This window comes from Ranitomeya variabilis, chromosome 1, assembly GCF_051348905.1.
Source record: "Ranitomeya variabilis isolate aRanVar5 chromosome 1, aRanVar5.hap1, whole genome shotgun sequence".
NCBI classification, from domain to species: domain Eukaryota; kingdom Metazoa; phylum Chordata; class Amphibia; order Anura; family Dendrobatidae; genus Ranitomeya; species Ranitomeya variabilis.
Window position 1 is genome coordinate 20,747,803 of NC_135232.1, and position 20,590 is coordinate 20,768,392.

Genomic DNA, 20,590 nt, shown 5'->3' on the forward strand with positions numbered 1-20,590 from the left:
GCTGCAGACAGGTTCTTATCATGTATCTGTATACAGGGAGCTCCCCTAGTGGTGGCTGCAGACAGGATCTTATCATGTATCTCTATATACAGGGAGCTCCCCCTAGTGGTGACTGCAGACAGAATCTTATGTATCTCTGTATACAGGGAGCTCCCCCTAGTGGTGGCTGCAGACAGGATATTATCATGTATCTCTGTATACAGGGAGCTCCCCCTAGTGGTGGCTGCAGACAGGTTCTTATCATGTATCTGTATACAGGGAGCTCCCCTAGTGGTGGCTGCAGACAGGATATTATCATGTATCTCTATATACAGGGAGCTCCCCCTAGTGGTGGCTGCAGACAGGTTCTTATCATGTATCTGTATACAGGGAGCTCCCCCTAGTGGTGGCTGCAGACAGGATATTATCATGTATCTCTGTATACAGTGAGCTCCCCCTAGTGGTGGCTGCAGACAGGATATTATCATGTATCTCTGTATACAGGGAGCTCCCCCTAGTGGTGGCTGCAGACAGGTTCTTATCATGTATCTGTATACAGGGAGCTCCCCCTAGTGGTGGCTGCAGACAGGATATTATCATGTATCTCTGTATACAGGGAGCTCCCCCTAGTGGTGGCTGCAGACAGGTTCTTATCATGTATCTGTATACAGGGAGCTCCCCCTAGTGGTGGCTGCAGACAGGATCTTATCATGTATCTCTGTATACAGTGAGCTCCCCCTAGTGGTGGCTGCAGACAGGATCTTATCATGTATCTCTGTATACAGGGAGCTCCCCCTAGTGGTAGCTGCAGACAGGATCTTCTCACGTATCTCTGTATACAGGGAGCTCCCCCTAGTGGTGGCTGCAGACAGGATCTTATCATGTATCTCTGTATACAGAGAGCTCCCCCTAGTGGTGGCTGCAGACAGGATCTTATCATGTATCTCTGTATACAGGGAGCTCCCCCTAGTGGTGACTACAAACAGAATCTTATCATGTATCTCTGTATACAGGGAGCTCCCCCTAGTGTTGGCTGCAGACAGGATCTTATCATGTATCTCTGTATACAGGGAGCTCCTCCTAGTGGTGAAGGCTGACAGGATCTTATCTTGTATCTCTGTATACAGGGAGCTCCCCCTAGTGGTGACTACAGACAGGATCTTATCATGTATCTCTGTATACAGGGAGCTCCCCCTAGTGGTGGCTGCAGACAGGATCTTCTCACGTATCTCTGTATACAGAGAGCTCCCCCTAGTGGTGACTACAAACAGAATCTTATCATGTATCTCTGTATACAGGGAGCTCCTCCTAGTGGTGAAGGCTGACAGGATCTTATCTTGTATCTCTGTATACAGGGAGCTCCCCCTAGTGGTGGCTGCAGGCAGGATCTTATCATGTATCTCTGTATACAGGGAGCTCCCCCTAGTGGTGGCTGCAGACGGGATCTTATCATGTATCTATGTATACAGGGAGCTCCCCCTAGTGGTGGCTGCAGACAGGATCTTATCATGTATCTCTGTATACAGGGAGCTCCCCCTAGTGTTGGCTGCAGACAGGATCTTATCATGTATCTCTGTATACAGGAGCTCCCCGTAGTGGTGGCTGCAGACAGGATCTTATCATGTATCTCTGTATACAGGGAGCTCCCCCTAGTGGTGGCTGCAGACGGGATCTTATCATGTATCTATGTATGCAGGGAGCTCCCCCTAGTGTTGGCTGCAGACAGGATCTTATCATGTATCTCTGTATACAGGAGCTCCCCGTAGTGGTGGCTGCAGACAGGATCTTATCATGTATCTCTGTATACAGGGAGCTCCCCCTAGTGGTGGCTGCAGACGGGATCTTATCATGTATCTATGTATACAGGGAGCTCCCCCTAGTGGTGGCTGCAGACAGGATCTTATCATGTATCTCTGTATACAGGGAGCTCCCCCTAGTGTTGGCTGCAGACAGGATCTTATCATGTATCTCTGTATACAGGGAGCTCCCCCTAGTGGTGGCTGCAGACGGGATCTTATCATGTATCTATGTATACAGGGAGCTCCCCCTAGTGGTGGCTGCAGACAGGATCTTATCATGTATCTCTGTATACAGGGAGCTCCCCCTAGTGTTGGCTGCAGACAGGATCTTATCATGTATCTGTATACAGGGAGCTCCCCCTAGTGGTGGCGGCAGACGGGATCTTATCATGTATCTATGTATACAGGGAGCTCCCCCTAGTGGTGGCTGCAGACGGGATCTTATCATGTATCTATGTATACAGGGAGCTCCCCCTAATGTTGGCTGCAGACAGGATCTTATCATGTATCTCTGTATACAGGGAGCTCCCCCTAGTGGTGACTGCAGACAGAATCTTATCATGTATCTATGTATACAGGGAGCTCCCCCTAGTGGTGGCTGCAGACGGGATCTTATCATGTATCTATGTATACAGGGAGCTCCCCCTAGTGTTGGCTGCAGACAGGATCTTATCATGTATCTCTGTATACAGGGAGCTCCCCCTAGTGGTGGCTGCAGACAGGATCTTATCATGTATCTATGTATACAGGGAGCTCCCCCTAGTGGTGGCTGCAGACAGGATCTTATCATGTATCTCTGTATACAGGGAGCTCCCCCTAGTGGTGGCTGCAGACGGGATCTTATCATGTATCTCTGTATACAGGGAGCTCCCCCTAGTGGTGGCTGCAGACGGGATCTTATCATGTATCTATGTATACAGGGAGCTCCCCCTAGTGGTGGCTGCAGACAGGATCTTATCATGTATCTCTGTATACAGGGAGCTCCCCCTAGTGGTGTCTGCAGACAGAATCTTATCACGTATCTCTGTATACAGGGAGCTCCTCCTAGTGGTGGCTGCAGACAGGTTCTTATCATGTATCTGTATACAGGGAGCTCCCCCTAGTGGTGACTACAAACAGAATCTTATCATGTATCTCTGTATACAGGGAGCTCCCCCTAGTGTTGGCTGCAGACAGGATCTTATCATGTATCTCTGTATACAGGAGCTCCCCGTAGTGGTGGCTGCAGACAGGATCTTATCATGTATCTCTGTATACAGGGAGCTCCCCCTAGTGGTGGCTGCAGACAGGATCTTATCATGTATTTCTGTATACAGGGAGCTCCCCCTAGTGGTGGCTGCAGACGGGATCTTATCATGTATCTATGTATACAGGGAGCTCCCCCTAGTGGTGGCTGCAGGCAGGATCTTATCATGTATCTCTGTATACAGGGAGCTCCCCCTAGTGGTGGCTGCAGACGGGATCTTATCATGTATCTATGTATACAGGGAGCTCCCCCTAGTGGTGGCTGCAGGCAGGATCTTATCATGTATCTCTGCATACAGGGAGCTCCCCCTAGTGGTGTCTGCAGACAGAATCTTATCATGTATCTCTGTATACAGGGAGCTCCCCCTAGTGGTGGCTGCAGACAGGATCTTATCATGTATCTCTGTATACAGGGAGCTCCCCCTAGTGTTGGCTGCAGACAGGATCTTATCATGTATCTGTATACAGGGAGCTCCCCCTAGTGGTGGCTGCAGACAGAATTTTATCATATATCTCTGTATACAGGGGGCGCCCTCTAGTGGTGGCTGCAGATAGACAGGCAGCGGTAGCTTTGACACTGTGGCTGTACAGAGGCCCCTCAGGTAACCGGCCACTCCGAGGACTGCCGAGGGGGCTGGTAGACGTGTGCACTATAGAAGTAACAATCACTCATACATTTCTGAGTTGCTTAATTTTATTTTTGATTTGATATTAACTTTGCACTTTGCAATTTTAACCATTTAAGAACTTAAATCAAGGTATAGAAAAAACTTGTGTAACTTTCTAAGAGTTGTCTGTTTCTTGTGTGTGATTGGAAACCTCTTTGTCACCTCGTCCTTCTCACTGCTGAGAGTTTGTTACAATTGTATAATCATCTCTCTGCACAGAAGTCGCCGGATGTCGCTCCTGTTCTGATAGTTTGTTACAATGTATCGGTGCAGGGAGCATGTATCAGTCTGGGGTCCACGATTTAAGTGTGTGGGGGCTGTGAGAGACCCGTCTTTATAGTCAGGAGGTCGATGGCGGCTGATAAATCCCCTCATTAATCAGTTTCCAGCCCATTGTGAGCAGACAATGGCCGCCCGCTATCATAGGAGCTTTGTGGCCGGGATGCAGCGCCTCATCACTCTCCTCCATGAGACAGCAGCCATTGTCTGCACCCCGGAATCTCAGGACCATCCGTCTTCAGTGCCCCCCGGTCACCTAGGACGAGGCAGCACAATGGCCGGGCGGGGGTCAGCCCATGTCATCGTGTTAGCTACAAACAGGCTGCATTGTAACGTGGGACCCCGAGACCCCAAATCAGTCCATCATCCCTGACTGACAGACCGTAGACTGGGACTGACCATTGCCGGACCCTCAGAGAAGACATTTATGGGGGCCGACAACCTCTGTGGGGGGCGGAGTGTTGGGGTTGCACTGGTTGTCACCCAGCCTGTTAGTGTCCCGTCTTCTACCTGGATGGATGCAGTCAGGACTGTCTGACAACCCGTGTGCACATGGAGTGGCGGTGTGCAGGTTGTCACCCAGCCTGTTAGTGTCCCGTCTTCTACCTGGATGGATGTAGTCAGGACTGTCTGACAACCAGTGTGCACATGGAGTGGCGGTGTGCAGGTTGTCACCCAGCCTGTTAGTGTTCCCGTCTTCTACCTGGATGGATGTAGTCAGGACTGTCTGACAACCAGTGTGCACATGGAGTGGCGGTGTGCAGGTTGTCACCCAGCCTGTTAGTGTTCCCGTCTCGTACCTGGATGGATGTAGTCAGGACTGTCTGACAACCAGTGTGCACATGGAGTGGCGGTGTGCAGGTTGTCACCCAGCCTGTTAGTGTCCCGTCTTGTACCTGGATGGATGTAGTCAGGACTGTCTGACAACCAGTGTGCACATGGAGTGGCGGTGTGCAGGTTGTCACCCAGCCTGTTAGTGTCCCGTCTTGTACCTGGATGGATGCAGTCAGGACTGTCTGACAACCCGTGTGCACATGGAGTGGCGGTGTGCAGGTTGTCACCCAGCCTGTTAGTGTCCCCGTCTCGTACCTGGATGGATGCAGTCAGGACTGTCTGACAACCAGTGTGCACATGGAGTGGCGGTGTGCAGGTTGTCACCCAGCCTGTTAGTGTCCTGTCTCGTACCTGGATGGATGTAGTCAGGACTGTCTGACAACCAGTGTGCACATGGAGTGGCGGTGTGCAGGTTGTCACCCAGCCTGTTAGTGTCCTGTCTCGTACCTGGATGGATGCAGTCAGGACTGTCTGACAACCAGTGTGCACATGGAGTGGCGGTGTGCAGGTTGTCACCCAGCAGTTTTTGTCACTTTTTTGTACTTTTTTATAGTTAGAGCCGCGGCGTCAGGAGAGAAGCGACTGCAGTGAAACTTCCCGTGGCGCGGTGTGAGGGCATCCATCATGTGCGGGCGCGGGATGAGGCCTCATCAATACTCAGATCCCGCCATTCTCCTCCCAATCTTTATGGTATCACAGGCTGCTCCTCGCTCTCCTCAGAGCCGCCATCTATAAATCACATCCACAATGGAAATCAATATATCGACCAGCGGGGGAGGGGGAGTACAAGGCGATCGTTACCAGATAACAGGCGAAAATCACTGCACAGACGAGGAGGAGGAGGACCATGGGGAGGATGACGAGGATGAGGAGTACGAGGATGATGAGGAGGGGGACGATGAGGAGGATGAGGAGGAGGACGACAACGAGGAGGATGAGGAGGAGGACGACGATGAGGAGGAGGATGACGATGAGGAGGAGGATGATGATGAGGAGGACGACGATGAGGGGGAGGACGATGATGAGGAGGACAAGGAGGAGGAGGACGATGAGGAGGACGACGAGGATGCTGAGGTGGATGAGGAGGAAGAGGAGGAGGAAAAGGAGGACGAGGAGGTGGATAAGGAGGAGGATGAGGAGAACGATGAGGTTGACAAGCAGGACGTGGAGCATGAGGAGGAGGACAATGAGGAGGTGGAGGATGCGGATCTGCCCGACTGTCGCTGAAGTTACATAGTTGCGCCCTTTGTCGTTACCTGGTGCCGCAGTTTGCAGATTTGCTGTTAGGGACGTCGGGGTCCTTCCTATATCACCGTATGGGGGTCCCCGTGACTCCCCGGATCAGCTATTGTCCTATACAGGCGCCTTGTTCATGTCGAAGATGTCGTCAGCCGTAGAAAATGATCTGGGTGTGGGGGGACAGGAAGTGCACCCCCGGGAAACGGAGCCACGGCTTCTGGGAAGTGTCCGCAGATTGTGAGGGACCAACATCAGTGCGACGTCTGCGGCTTCCGGCCCAAACCGCAGCATATCAGCATCACCGCCCTAAGCTGGACTGTATCACACATCTCAGGATTAGATACACGGCTCAGCAGTCAGTATCACACATCTCAGGATTAGATGCACTGCTCAGCAGTCAGTATCACACATCTCAGGATTAGGCTGCCGTCACACTAGCAGTATTTGGTCAGTATTTTACATCAGTATTTGTAGCCAAAACCAGGAGTGAAACAATTAGAGGGAAAGTATAATAGAAACATCTGCACCACTTCTGTATCACCCACTCCTGGTTTTGGCTACAAATACTGATGTGAAATACTGACCAAATACTGCTAGTGTGACGGCAGACTTAGATACACAGCTCAGCGGTCAGTATCACACATCTCAGGATTAGATACACAGCTCAGCAGACAGTATCACACAGGATATAGATTAGATACAGTTTCTTCAAAAACTCTTCATACCCCAAGACTTTTTTCACATTTATCACGTTACAGCCACAAGCTTAAATTTATTTATTGGGATTTTCTGTGATATAACACAAAGTGACAAGTATTTGTGATTGTAAAGGAAATGATACGAGGTTTCCTAAATATCGTAAAAATATAAATCCGATAATTGTTCTGTGCATTAGTATTCAGCCCCTTAGTCTGATGGCCCTAAATCTTGAGTGACGATTCCCTGCAGAAGTCCCATCGTTAGTACCCTGCGTCCCCCTGGGTGGTGTTCATCCTCAGTATAACTACGGCTGTTCTGTGGAGGCCTCAGAGGTTTGTGTGAGGACATTAGATATTACCATGGAGCTCACCAGACAGGTCAGGGATAAAGCTGTGGAGGCCTCAGAGGATTGTGTGAGGACATTAGAGATTACCATGGAGCTCACCAGACAGGTCAGGGATAAAGCTGTGGAGGCCTCAGAGGATTGTGTGAGGACATTAGATATTACCATGGAGCTCACCAGACAGGTCAGGGATAAAGCTGTGGAGGCCTCAGAGGATTGTGTGAGGACATTAGAGATTACCATGGAGCTCCCCAGACAGGTCAGGGATAAAGCTGTGGAGGCCTCAGAGGATTGTGTGAGGACATTAGATATTACCATGGAGCTCACCAGACAGGTCAGGGATAATGCTGTGGAGGCCTCAGAGGTTTGTGTGAGGACATTAGAGATCACCATGGAGCTCACCAGACAGGTCAGGGATAAAGCTGTGGAGGCCTCAGAGGATTGTGTGAGGACATTAGATATTACCATGGAGCTCACCAGACAGGTCAGGGATAAAGCTGTGGAGGCCTCAGAGGATTGTGTGAGGACATTAGAGATTACCATGGAGCTCACCAGACAGGTCAGGGATAAAGCTGTGGAGGCCTCAGAGGATTGTGTGAGGACATTAGATATTACCATGGAGCTCACCAGACAGGTCAGGGATAAAGCTGTGGAGGCCTCAGAGGATTGTGTGAGGACATTAGAGATTACCATGGAGCTCACCAGACAGGTCAGGGATAAAGCTGTGGAGGTCTCAGAGGTTTGTGTGAGGACATTAGAGATCACCATGCAGCTCACCAGACAGGTCAGGGATAAAGCTGTGGAGGCCTCAGAGGTTTGTGTGAGGACATTAGAGATCACCATGGAACTCACCAGACAGGTCAGGGATAAAGCTGTGGAGGTCTCAGAGGTTTGTGTGAGGACATTAGAGATCACCATGCAGCTCACCAGACAGGTCAGGGATAAAGCTGTGGAGGCCTCAGAGGTTTGTGTGAGGACATTAGAGATCACCATGGAGCTCACCAGACAGGTCAGGGATAAAGCTGTGGAGGTCTCAGAGGTTTGTGTGAGGACATTAGAGATCACTATGCAGCTCACCAGACAGGTCAGGGATAAAGCTGTGGAGGTCTCAGAGGTTTGTGTGAGGACATTAGAGATCACCATGGAGCTCACCAGACAGGTCAGGGATAAAGCTGTGGAGGCCTCAGAGGTTTGTGTGAGGACATTATAGATTACCATGCAGCTCACCAGACAGGTCAGGGATAAAGCTGTGGAGGCCTCAGAGGTTTGTGTGAGGACATTAGAGATTACCATGGAGCTCACCAGACAGGTCAGGGATAAAGCTGCGGAGAAGATGGAAGAATAAATGTATTGTTTCCTTTACAATCACAAATACTTGTTACTTTACATAACATCCCAATAAAATACATTTATTGGGGGTGTAATGTAAAAATGTGGAAGAGGTCACAGGGTATGAATAGTTAGCAGACACTGATAGGATTAGATAAACGGGTAAGAGATTATCACGCATGATGGGATTAGCTACATTATGGGATTAGATACATGATAGATTTAGATACATAATAGGATTAGATACATGATTGGATTAGATATTTGATGGGATTACGTACATAATAGGATTAGATACATAATAGAATTAGATATGTGTTAGTAGATATGTGATATGATTAGATACATGACGGGATTAGATACATGATGGGATTAGATACATGAGATTAGATACATGATGAGATTACATACATGATATTACATACATGATGGGATTATAGGATTATATACATAATGAGATTAGATACATGATGGGATTAGGTACATGATAGGATTAGGTACATGATGGAATTAGATACATAATGAGATTAGATACATGATGATATTAGATACATGATGGGATTATATACATGAAGAGATTAGATACATGATGGGATTAGATACATTATAATGAGATTAGATACATGAGATTAGATACATGAGATTAGATGCATGATGAGATTAGATACATGATGGTATTAGATACATGATGGTATTAGATACATGATGGTATTAGATACATGATGGTATTAGATACATGAGATTAGATACATGATGGTATTAGATACATGATGGTATTAGATACATGATGGTATTAGATACATGATGGGATTAGATACATGAGATTAGATACATGATGGTATTAGATACATGATGGTATTAGATACATGATGGGATTAGATACATGATGGGATTAGATACATGATCGGATTAGATACATGATAGGCCACTTTGTCTTATCCCATCTTGTGGGGGCAGCGGAGCATTCTGTGGGTCTGGCCATGGACGGTGCCATCCTCGGTGCCCATCGGGTCTCGTTGACCTCTTCTATAGTCGTCTCCTGTTTGTCTTTTCCGCACCCGGCAGCAGAGGTCAGATCACCGGTTACAGGAGCGATTGTGCCCCATTATTGTCCTCTGGTGTCTGCCCGGAGGGGCTCACCCTCTAGGTCTGCGCAGGTTAATTATCACAGATCAAATGCCTACGGAGACGAGAATCGGCGCCGACATGAGAGCGGAGAGGAGCGTCCATCACTGCGGGCGCCGCTGAATGACGGACAGTTAACCCTTCATGTTATTACAGGGGTTTTATGAAAACCGTCACTCTACCGAGATCGGCACAAATGGCGCCGTCTGCAGGTTACTGAGTGCCGCATGGAGGGACGGGGGGCTTTATAACGGGGTCCGCACCTGGATAGAGAGGCCTGGGCGACAACCAGTGCTCCTGACCGGTTAATGTGGCTGTAGCCTCCTGCGATGACCGGATACACCACTAAAGCTGAAGAGGAGGAGTGGTGTGATCCAGGCTGGTGGCGAGGGTCTCGCTGCCGAACCACCACTCTTGTTACAGCATGGGCCGATGTCCCTCAGATATTGGGGGCTTCCCTGTAGTAATCAGGTGGATGGAGATCCCCTTTCAGGATGTAATGCTGCCGCTTTTGTCTTCTCGCCCCCTGCGCCTCATTAATCTCATCCCTTCTGTTTCGCCCGCAGGGACCCCCGTGAATCGCATCCCCATAATGGCGAAACAAGTGCTGGACCTGTACACGCTGTACAGACTGGTGACGGAGAAGGGCGGACTGGTGGATGTCATCAACAAGAAGATCTGGAGGGAGATCACCAAGGGCCTGAGCCTCCCCACATCCATCACCAGCGCGGCCTTCACGCTGAGGACGCAGTGAGTCGCCCCATGTGACTGTAGTCAGGTCTGCGGTCCCCCCAGAGCTGCACTGATACATTGTAATGATCAGGAGAGCCCACCGCAGCGTCTCCACCCATCATTTATCTCCGTCCCTGACAGCAAGCAGTGATTGTGAAAATGGCGAAGCATTAGCAAACAGAGGAATTTAGTGTTTTCATTGCCGGGTGATCGAGGTGGTTTATCGGGGTCTTCTCTGGTTGATAACGGTGGGTGCAGTCCTGGGGGTCGCCGAACAGATACTAAGACTCTCCTCTCCTTCTGCTTAGATACATGAAATACCTGTACCCCTATGAATGTGAGAAGCGGGGTCTCAGCTCCCCCGGAGAACTGCAGGCCGCCATCGACAGTAACAGGAGAGAAGGACGGCGACAAAGCTTCGGCTCGGGGCTCTTCACCTACTCACCCGTGGGGACCCCAAATGTCCTGACGTCACCAAAGATGAACATGCCTGCCCTGGTACTCCCATCCCACAACGGACCACCAATCAGCCAGATGCCAATCATTAAGAAAGGTGGATGCCAGTCGTCTGTGCCAGCCGCCACTCCCAGCATTGTCTTATATCCCATGTGTCCTCCTGGCAGTCGTCTTGTTGCCCGTGTGTCCTCCTGGCAGTCGTCTTGTTGCCCGTGTGTCCTCCTGGCAGTCGTCTTGTTGCCCGTGTGTCCTCCTGGCAGTCGTCTTGTTGACCGTGTGTCCTCCTGGCAGTCGTCTTGTTGACCGTGTGTCCTCCTGGCAGTCGTCTTGTTGACCGTGTGTCCTCCTGGCAGTCGTCTTGTTGCCCGTGTGTCCTCCTGGCAGTCGTCCTGTTGCCCGTGTGTCCTCCTGGCAGTCGTCCTGTTGCCCGTGTGTCCTCCTGGCAGTCGTCCTGTTGCCCGTGTGTCCTCCTGGCAGTCGTCCTGTTGCCCGTGTGTCCTCCTGGCAGTCGTCCTGTTGCCCGTGTGTCCTCCTGGCAGTCGTCCTGTTGCCCGTGTGTCCTCCTGGCAGTCGTCCTGTTGCCCGTGTGTCCTCCTGGCAGTCGTCCTGTTGCCCGTGTGTCCTCCTGGCAGTCGTCCTGTTGCCCGTGTGTCCTCCTGGCAGTCGTCCTGTTGCCCGTGTGTCCTCCTGGCAGTCGTCCTGTTGCCCGTGTGTCCTCCTGGCAGTCGTCCTGTTGCCCGTGTGTCCTCCTGGCAGTCGTCTTGTTGCCCGTGTGTCCTCCTGGCAGTCGTCTTGTTGCCCGTGTGTCCTCCTGGCAGTCGTCTTGTTGCCCGTGTGTCCTCCTGGCAGTCATCTTGTTGCCCATGTGTCCTCCTGGCAGTCGTCTTGTTGCCCGTGTGTCCTACTGACAGTCGTCCTGTTGCCCGTGTGTCCTCCTGACTGTCGTCCTGTTGCCTGTCTGTCTTTCTGGCAGTTGTCCTGTTACCCGTGTGTCCTCCTGGTAGTCGTCCTGTTGCCCGTATGTCCTCCTGGCAGTCGTCTTGTTGCCCATGTGTCCTTGGCAGTTATCCTGTTGCCCGTGTGTCCTCCTGGCAGTCGTCCTGTTGCCCGTGTGTCCTCCTGGCAGTCGTCCTGTTGCCCGTGTGTCCTCCTGGCAGTCGTCCTGTTGCCATGTGTCCTTGGCAGTCATCCTGTTGCCCGTGTGTCCTCCTGGCAGTCGTCCTGTTGCCCGTGTGTCCTCCTGGCAGTCGTCCTGTTGCCCGTGTGTCCTCCTGGCAGTCGTCCTGTTGCCATGTGTCCTTGGCAGTCATCCTGTTGCCCGTGTGTCCTCCTGACAGTCGTCCTGTTGCCCATTTGTCTCTCTGTCAGTCAGTCGTCGGTTGTCTACGTCCCGCTGCTCTGATAGTTGTTGTAGTCTGCATGTCACTTGCTTGGCCTTATCTTACTGATCGATGTCCCCCTGATTGCAGAGGACGGCCTGCACCCAGCTGCCCCCCCGCACCGGATCAGCATCCCGGTAGCCCTGCCCGGCCATCACGCAGCGGCACAGGCCGTACACGTCATGCAGGCAGCAGCTCTGGAACAACTGCGGGAGAAGCTGGAATCTGGGGAACCGCCTGAGAAGAAGATGGCGATGATGGCGGAGGAACAGCAGAGGTTAATGCAGCACGCGCTACAGCACAACCTGCTGGCGATGGCGGCACAGATGCCCATGAAGATCAAGATCAACAACCGAGGTAAAGATGCCCCCCAGCACATAATCCATTGCACATACTCCATCACACATCTTATATACTATGAGACACACCATAGTTCCTCCAACACCAGCGGCTCATGCGCACAGCCATACACCAGGTCTCACTGTAGGCACCAGTTGGTTTTCTTTGTCCTCCTCGCCTATGTGTTGCCATTTCTCTTGGTCTCGTCGCTCCAGAATACAGAGTCCCAGGGTCTCCATAGTTTTCAGCCTGGGCTCCTGTTTAGGTGGTGCCTTCCGTGGTCGCTGGACGTATCTGAGATGCTGCACTTCCATCTTTCTTACATTTTCTATCACTTTTGCTCCAGTATTTGACTGATCCGTAAAGCTTCACTGATCTCAACCTTTTTTGGTCTTGTGACATTTCTCTTCCATGTGGTGCCATTGCTGACAATGTGAAATGGGCAGCGGTTTTCTGTGTTAGGTATCGCCCTCTTAAAGTCGCCCGTCTGCTGGACACCGGTGTAATGAAGAATTAGACTGATCGGGGGGTGAATTCTTGTTAGTAGCAAAGCTAAAGTTATACTAAAAAATGTTAATAAGACTTTCATTGGGGTGTACTCATTTTTGCAATATGATTTTGAATGAATTTGTTAGGAAAATTACTCTTCTGGGACAATCTTGTTTGCAATCAATGGCTGACATTTGTGGGAGTATTTAATAGTATGGTGTCCCATAAATAATGTGGACTCTGGAAGGAAACTAAAAGTTTTCTAACTAATCTGTTGGGGTGTACTCATTTATGCTGAGCTCTATATGTTTACTATCCCACAATCACGCACTCACACATACGTACGTCTACCATCCCAGGCTTAGGACATACACACACTATAAACACATAATCACAGGCGCACACCCCCCCCGCCACCATAATCACACATATCAGTGGTGCATACCCATAATTACACATCACAGGAGCACACCCCCCGCCACCATAATATCACACACACATCACAGGAGCACATCCCGGCACCGTAATCACAGATAGCAGTGGTGCATACCCATAATTACACATCACAGGCGCACACCCCCCGCCACCAATAATCACACACATAACGGGCGCACACTCCCTGGCACTAAAATCACACATATAATGGAGGCATACCCCCTGGCACTATAATCACACATATCATGGGCACACACCCCCGGTACTATAATCACACACATCACGGGCACACACCCCCTGGAGCTATAATCATACATATCACAGGTGCACACCCCCCGGCACTATAATCACACACATCATGGGCGCACACCCCAACACCATAATCACATATAATGGGCTCACACCCCGTCACCATAATCACACATATCACTGGCGCACAGCCCGGCACCATAATCACACATATCATGGGCACACCCCCCCGGCACCATAATCACACATATAATGGGCACACACACCCTGGCACTATAATCACACATATCATGGGCACACACCCCCGGCACTATAATCACACATATCACGGGCACACACCCCCTGCAGCTATAATCATACATATCACAGGCGCACACCCCCCGGCACTATAATCACACACATCATGGGCGCACACCCCAACACCATAATCACATATAATGGGCTCACACCCCGTCACCATAATCACACATATCACTGGCGCACAGCCTGGCACCATAATCACACATATTACAGGCACACACCCGCGGCACCATAATCACACATCATGGGCGCACACACCCGCGGCACCATAATCACACATATCATGGGCGCACACACCCGCGGCACCATAATCACACATATCATGGGCGCACCTCCCGGCACCCTTCATCGCGGAGTTCTCTCTCCCTTCTCTCGTGTTTTTCTCCAGACGACAGACAAGAGACAGCGATGAACCTGTCTGCCTCCACCATTAGCAGCATCAACATGTCGATGGAAATAAATGGAGTTGTATACGCAGGTAAGCAGCCGCCTCACCGGTCGCTTTCAGGAAATCCAATAAGTTCCAGCTAGTGCCGGAGCGAGCGATAAAATCCATTGTAATGAACACAAGAAGCGGGTGTCTGGATAGCCGGTTCCTTAACCCATGGGAAGTCGCGGCAGACCACCAACACTAACATGGCGGTCTCCACACTACAACTCCCAGCATGCAGAGAGCCATAAGCTGGAGACCACTAACACATCCAGCAGCTGTAGAGCCACCTCCAGACGCTGAGCCGTCGCATTGTCATTCGTAGACCCCAACGTTAATTCTGCACTGGCTGCAAATAAGTCAATGCAGTGACTGGCTGATGAAGAGTTAATGCTCTGTGCCCAGATGCCCCCCAGGCTTCTATATCTATGGGGTCGGGTCACAGCTTTGATTGATGCAGTCCCATGTAACCAGGGCATAAATCCACAGTCCTGGGCAGGAATCCTCCTAATCAGATCGGAGATCCTCCAGCCTTTGTAAAGTTTCAGGAGTGATGGATCTGATACAAATCTCCAATTTTTACTAATTTCAATGCAATATTTCTTATATTTTTAATTTTTTTTTATTAAGTAACTTTTTTTTTCTCCAGTTAGGTTTTAGTTGTATCCTTTACATTTGAAGTTAAATTTTGCAATTCTTTCCACACATTTCATGCCCTTTTTCTTGTAACAGTAACTAGTCTGATCTTAGTTTTTTATTTGTACTTTATAACATACGTTATAATTGTTTTTTGCCTATTGGGTAATGTATGTGCCGCCGTACTCACGTCACGAGCTGGTCCGTACATACACGGCTCCACCACAGATTCACTCCAGATCCTCAATATTACTTTTGGGTCACCCTGCCCCGAGGAACCCTCTTGTCTAACATGGCGGAGATACGTCCTCCTCTCACGTGTGACCCATTCAGAAGATAGCCCCGTAACAGTAGCCATATTGTCCTGCCCCAACCTGAGCAGTATGGTGCCGGAGCGCACTCCTTACGTTATGGGGGCAATTCTGTGGTTTGCTCGCGTTACATGTGTTTCTCTTCTTCTGCCCTCAGGCGTGTTATTTGCTCACAGAGCAACGTCGACTCCGGGGTCAAGCACGAGCTCGGTCAAAAACAATGAGCGCTCCAGTCCATCCACGGCACACATCCCTCCACAGTCATCTTCATCGCAAGGACACACTCCACCCAGTTCTTCCCCGTGAGTTCACGGAGACCCTCGTCCAGAGCCCCTCAGACACACATCTCACATCCTCATCCAAGGAGGGTGGGCTTCTCCAGAGGTGAGGAGGATTCTTCTCGCGGGTGACTGATACAGAGCAGTCAGGTGTGGAGCAGAACGATGCAGCCAGACTTCTGTTTCTACCCTACAATCTGGAGGTTTCCGGTCATCAGCAGATGTTGGTTCCACAACGTTCAGTCCATCACTTGCTTCAACCACCCTACCTCTAACCGAGCCACCCGAAGTATGTCATACCAAAGACTGAGCCAGGTGCACTTACCTCTGTACAGTAACCCAGATAACCGTCGTCTCCCTCTGGCCCCAGGGAGCGCCTCCTTCTTCTGGGCATGAGGCATTACCATCATTGCTTTTCAACAGGTCACGTCCAGCAATCAGACAGTGGAAGAGATGAACTCGTAACGTGTAGCTTTTACCAAAGATATCAAACAAAGAGTTAATTTATTCCGTGCTAACATTTGGCGTAGAGTAGACACAAGTGGGTTTTTTATTGTTATTTTTAATCTGTGTTTTCAGAATTATCATCCTCCGAGCCGTGACCTCTGATTTATTAAGAAACCTTCCAGTGGAGATCTGGTGTGACAGCCATGAAGATGAAGTCACATCCAGGAAACATTGGAGACAACCAAAGATCGAACGCAGCCTTCTCAGAGACAAAAAGGGGGTCGGTGCAGAGACCCTCAACTCAACGGGATAGGAGGTCCACTGCAGTTATTATCAGTGTGACCTCTGACATACCATGGAGGAATATTGTGGAGAACTGTAATGCCCCACCTCGTGTTGTCCTCCTGTGGAGCCTTCATGTATTAGGGGGACGATGCCAGGATAAAGTGGAGGATGGGTGGATAGGAAAGAAAATTGGCTTTCACTGTATACATTAGTTATATACTCTGGAACCAGGTGCTGTGGCAATGACGATTTCTATATTTTGGACTTTTTATGTTCTACAAGGACAGGATGTAAGAGTGACAAGGTCCGATCACACGGGAAAAGTCTGAATCCAACATGTCCAATCGGTGTTTCATTGACTGCAGATGTTGGTGAACATAGATCTCATTGTCAGAGCAATTCACTAAAAATTATCTACACTGGTACACAATTGAAAGCTGTAAAATTGACCAGTCCTTGGAGACTACATAGCTGAAACTGGCAAAAAGACAAGTCATAGACAAGGCCCCACGTAAAGACAAGCTCTTATGAGACCGAACTGTAGAAAAGAACTATCCATAGACTCTAGGAGACCGAACTATAGAAAGACCAATCCATAGACACTGAGACCGGACTATAGAAAAGGCCAATCCATAGACACTATGAGACCGGACTATAGAAAAGGCAAATCCATAGACTCTACGAGACCGAACTATAGAAAGACCAATCCATAGACACTACGAGACCGGACTATAGAAAAGACCAATCCATAGACTCTACGAGACCGAACTATAGAAAAGGCCAATTCATAGTCTCCACGAGGCCAAACTATAGAAAAGGCCAATGAATAGACTCTACGAGACCGAACTATAGAAAAGAACAATCCAGAGACTCTACGAGACCGAACTATAGAAAAGACCAATCCATAGACACTACGAGACCGGACTATAGAAAAGGCCAATCCATAGACTCTACGAGACCGAACTATAGAAAAGAACAATCCAGAGACTCTACGAGACCGAACTATAGAAAGACCAATCCATAGCCTCTACGAAACCCATGTGCAGGGAAGTCCAGTCCTTACACTGTACGAGACCTATCTGTAGTAAACACCAGTCTCTAGATTGTAGAACTGTAGTAGCCAGTCTGTAGATTCTCAGATCCAGTGTGAGACTTCATGAGGCCCAAATGTCCTTAGACTCTAGGAGACTTAACTGTAGGAAAAACCAGTTCCTAGACTCTACATGACCAAACTAGATTAATAACCAGTCTCTTTTTACACTTTGAGACCCAATATAGGAAAGATTAATTCTTAGACAATGAGGTCAAACTGCAGCAAAGACCAGTGGTAAGACTCAGACACAAGTGTAAGGAAGATTACGTTTAGGGAAGAGCAGACGGTGAGCGAACTACATTGATGCTACTGGTGAAATGACGGTAGTGATAAAATATTTCTATGATCCTTGTGGGATATTTTGCTCCTACCCTCATCACTTCTCTTGGCAGATGAGTAGAGTATTGTGGCAGCCACTTCTTCCTCCTGCTGTCATAGATCTGTAGATTTGGCCGTACATGTTAGATACCAATGTTTAAATTGGAACAGGTTCCAAGGAAAATTGTGCAGCCTTTGCCTACAGCCGTCCATCAGATTCTGGGTCTCGTGGTGGATCTCCATTTTCAGAAGCCCAATATTAATGACAATAGTGACTGACTGCCACAGCCTCGGAGATGAGCGAAGGCAACAGGCGGGAGCCCTTCCAGTTGTCTTGTTGCATCTTGACCTTTCGCCTGCTCCTGAGCGAGTCCTAATCAGCGCGGTCACCTCGTATCATCAGATTAAGGGATTCTGTGTTTGCATTGAACGCCCTATTTTTAATGTCATCTAAATCATCCCTTTAGTACAATTGCTCCATGTAGACCCCCCAAGCACCCGACCTGCCTCGTGGCCGCTGACCTTTTCCCAGCTCGGTAAAGAGAAAATCAATGCATGTGTCAGACTGTGCTCTCTTAATCACTGGTGATACAGAGCGCTCTGTGATAATGCTGCTTCTCGCCAGCACTTTATCCGGCACAGCCTCCCGCTGAGCCTCGCACCTCTGGGCAGAAATGTAATTGTCATGTATCTGATGAGAGTGATAGTATGAACCGTGCGGCTCATCTACCTCCAACTTATCATCAGCTCCAAGCATTTTTCTTAAAAAATGGTCACCATATTGCAATTTGTTAAAGAGTTTGTCCAAAGAGGCCACTAGGTAGTTCTCCGAGCCGTATCTGATCACAAGGGGTCTTGACTGAGTTATCATTTGGGTGGGAGATTGAGTGAAGCATTTCTCCATTACCAGTAGATCATTGGCCACCAACTTTGATCCAGACTAAGAGAAGCTCTGTACCGGGGGCTGATCCGGTGTCTCCCTCCCTAGAAGACAGTGACGTTCTTGCTTCATATCTCCTATCATTAGCGTAGACTGACCGGGCCATGAACCATTCTGTGCACTGTTGAGACTCTGCTTCTCCTTTCCCGTGTTTCCTCTACCTCCCGTCCGTATCGGTGCCGTGCCAGTGTCATAACATCGTGACTGTCATCCGACATGCCAACCCTGTCCCCCAAACTGACCCGTTTCTCATTTTATTTGAAGCACATTTCAGCATCTCATCTTTGTACCACCCATTCATACCCATCCACTAGGGTGGGCTTTGTCCAATGCATCGTGCCCACTGGGGTAGTGTCGCCATTGCCGAATCACCATGTCCACCCCGTCCTGCCTCTCATCATTTGGACTGAGTCACTGGATTTCTGTAACTTATCTAAATACCAAAGAAGGGAATATTCGAGACGACGTCTACCTCATTCTTATATATTTATATGATGTTCTATCGGGAAGGAAGGTGTCAATGAGATGTGAAGGCCGTGGCATCACGATGACTCCCATCCTGCCCTCTCCGTATCGATCAGAGGACTTGTAAGCCGTCCACTGTCATCGAGGACAGAGCTAAAGAGTGAGGAGCCGGCCTGCCGCCTGGATGGGCCTGTCTTCTCATGGTCTTCTTGGAGCTGTTGATGGACGCCGTTCTAGATACGGGTTACGTCGGTTGGAGTTGGCACAGGCTTTGTGACTGGGACTTACTAGCCTCTATCATATCACCACCGCCACGGTACCCCGACCTCCCATGGACTTGTACGTTCTGGACTCTCGTGAGTGAGCCGTCTGTCTCGTGTCTGGTGGCAACCGCTTTCTACAATGAAGTATACCTACCAAAGACCCGCCATGTCCCAGACAAGGCAGCGGCAGAGACTTCAGGACTGCTGTGTAATTATGGTTTTTGTATGTTTTTTTTTCTACTTCAGCCGTTTTACTTCTTTTCCTTTTTTTGCTGTTTTGCTTGTAGCATTTAGTCTCTATCTAGAAGGCTCAGCTCATCCACGTCGCAGGATCCCACCACATTTCATTTACCTCGATTTACAGACATTCTTGGTAGGGGAGCCATTAATTATCAACAGTTTGTAGCCTCCTCCAAGCAAACAGCCTGGTCACCATCTGTCCTATTGATTGACCCTCATAACAGTGATGGCTCTGCACTACGACACGAAACTTACATCTTTGGTCACTCCCAGAGCTGCATTCATACTTCTGGAACTAATGGCACACCCTTCTGCATCAGTGGCTGTGTAATGAGCATGCTCTGCAGTGGTGCATGGTGGGAGATGTAGTGTTCCCACCAGGCATCAGAGCACAGTGCATTATGGGAACCACGCTGAGTTGTCAGCCCGATGCAATATTCCTGCACAGGTCAGAACCTGCAATGTGGATCTGAGCTTCACTTTTCCTTCGTCTGCCTCCATCTTTTTCTTTGATCCAGTATAATAGGTGAATGCTGGATTGTGGTGCTCAGGGGAATAGAGAAACCAAAAAAAATATGACAATAAATGATGAAATATTCCTGGTGTCGCTGTGTTGTCTTTGTCTGGGAATTCTCACCATCTGAAAGATTCAGAAATTCTCACCCTACAAATCCAATAGACGTAACTCTGTGGGCAGACACGGAGGCAGCGACACGCCCAAGGTCACAAGGATATGTAAGGGGGACAGTGGGGAAGGCGAAGCGACAACCACTGAACAAATGGGCCCTGAGCAGTTGTCAGATCCCATCCCCGACTTCATTCGCACATACTCAAAATAGTTGCAAGAACCGAACCAGTAACGAGAAAGAAGGATCAAATCCACAATAAAAAGTCAGAAAATTGGGAACATTCTGGGACAAAAGAATAAATCTAAATGTTGATAAATATGCAAAGATGTCAAATCAC

At 49.3% G+C, this 20,590-nt stretch overlaps 1 protein-coding gene across 1 annotated transcript in view; it reads left to right on the top strand.

The window, feature by feature from the left end:
• ARID3C (AT-rich interaction domain 3C) overlaps window positions 1-20,213 on the top strand; it is a 172,777-nt gene extending 152,564 nt beyond the window's left edge. The window contains exons 4-8 of the mRNA XM_077281322.1: window positions 10,106-10,289; window positions 10,580-10,824; window positions 12,197-12,463; window positions 14,307-14,396; window positions 15,453-20,213. Coding sequence (XP_077137437.1) covers window positions 10,106-10,289; window positions 10,580-10,824; window positions 12,197-12,463; window positions 14,307-14,396; window positions 15,453-15,601 — 935 coding nt within the window. The 3' untranslated portion in view covers window positions 15,602-20,213. The remainder of the gene's footprint in view (window positions 1-10,105; window positions 10,290-10,579; window positions 10,825-12,196; window positions 12,464-14,306; window positions 14,397-15,452) is intronic.
• The last annotated feature ends 377 nt before the right edge of the window (window positions 20,214-20,590 follow it).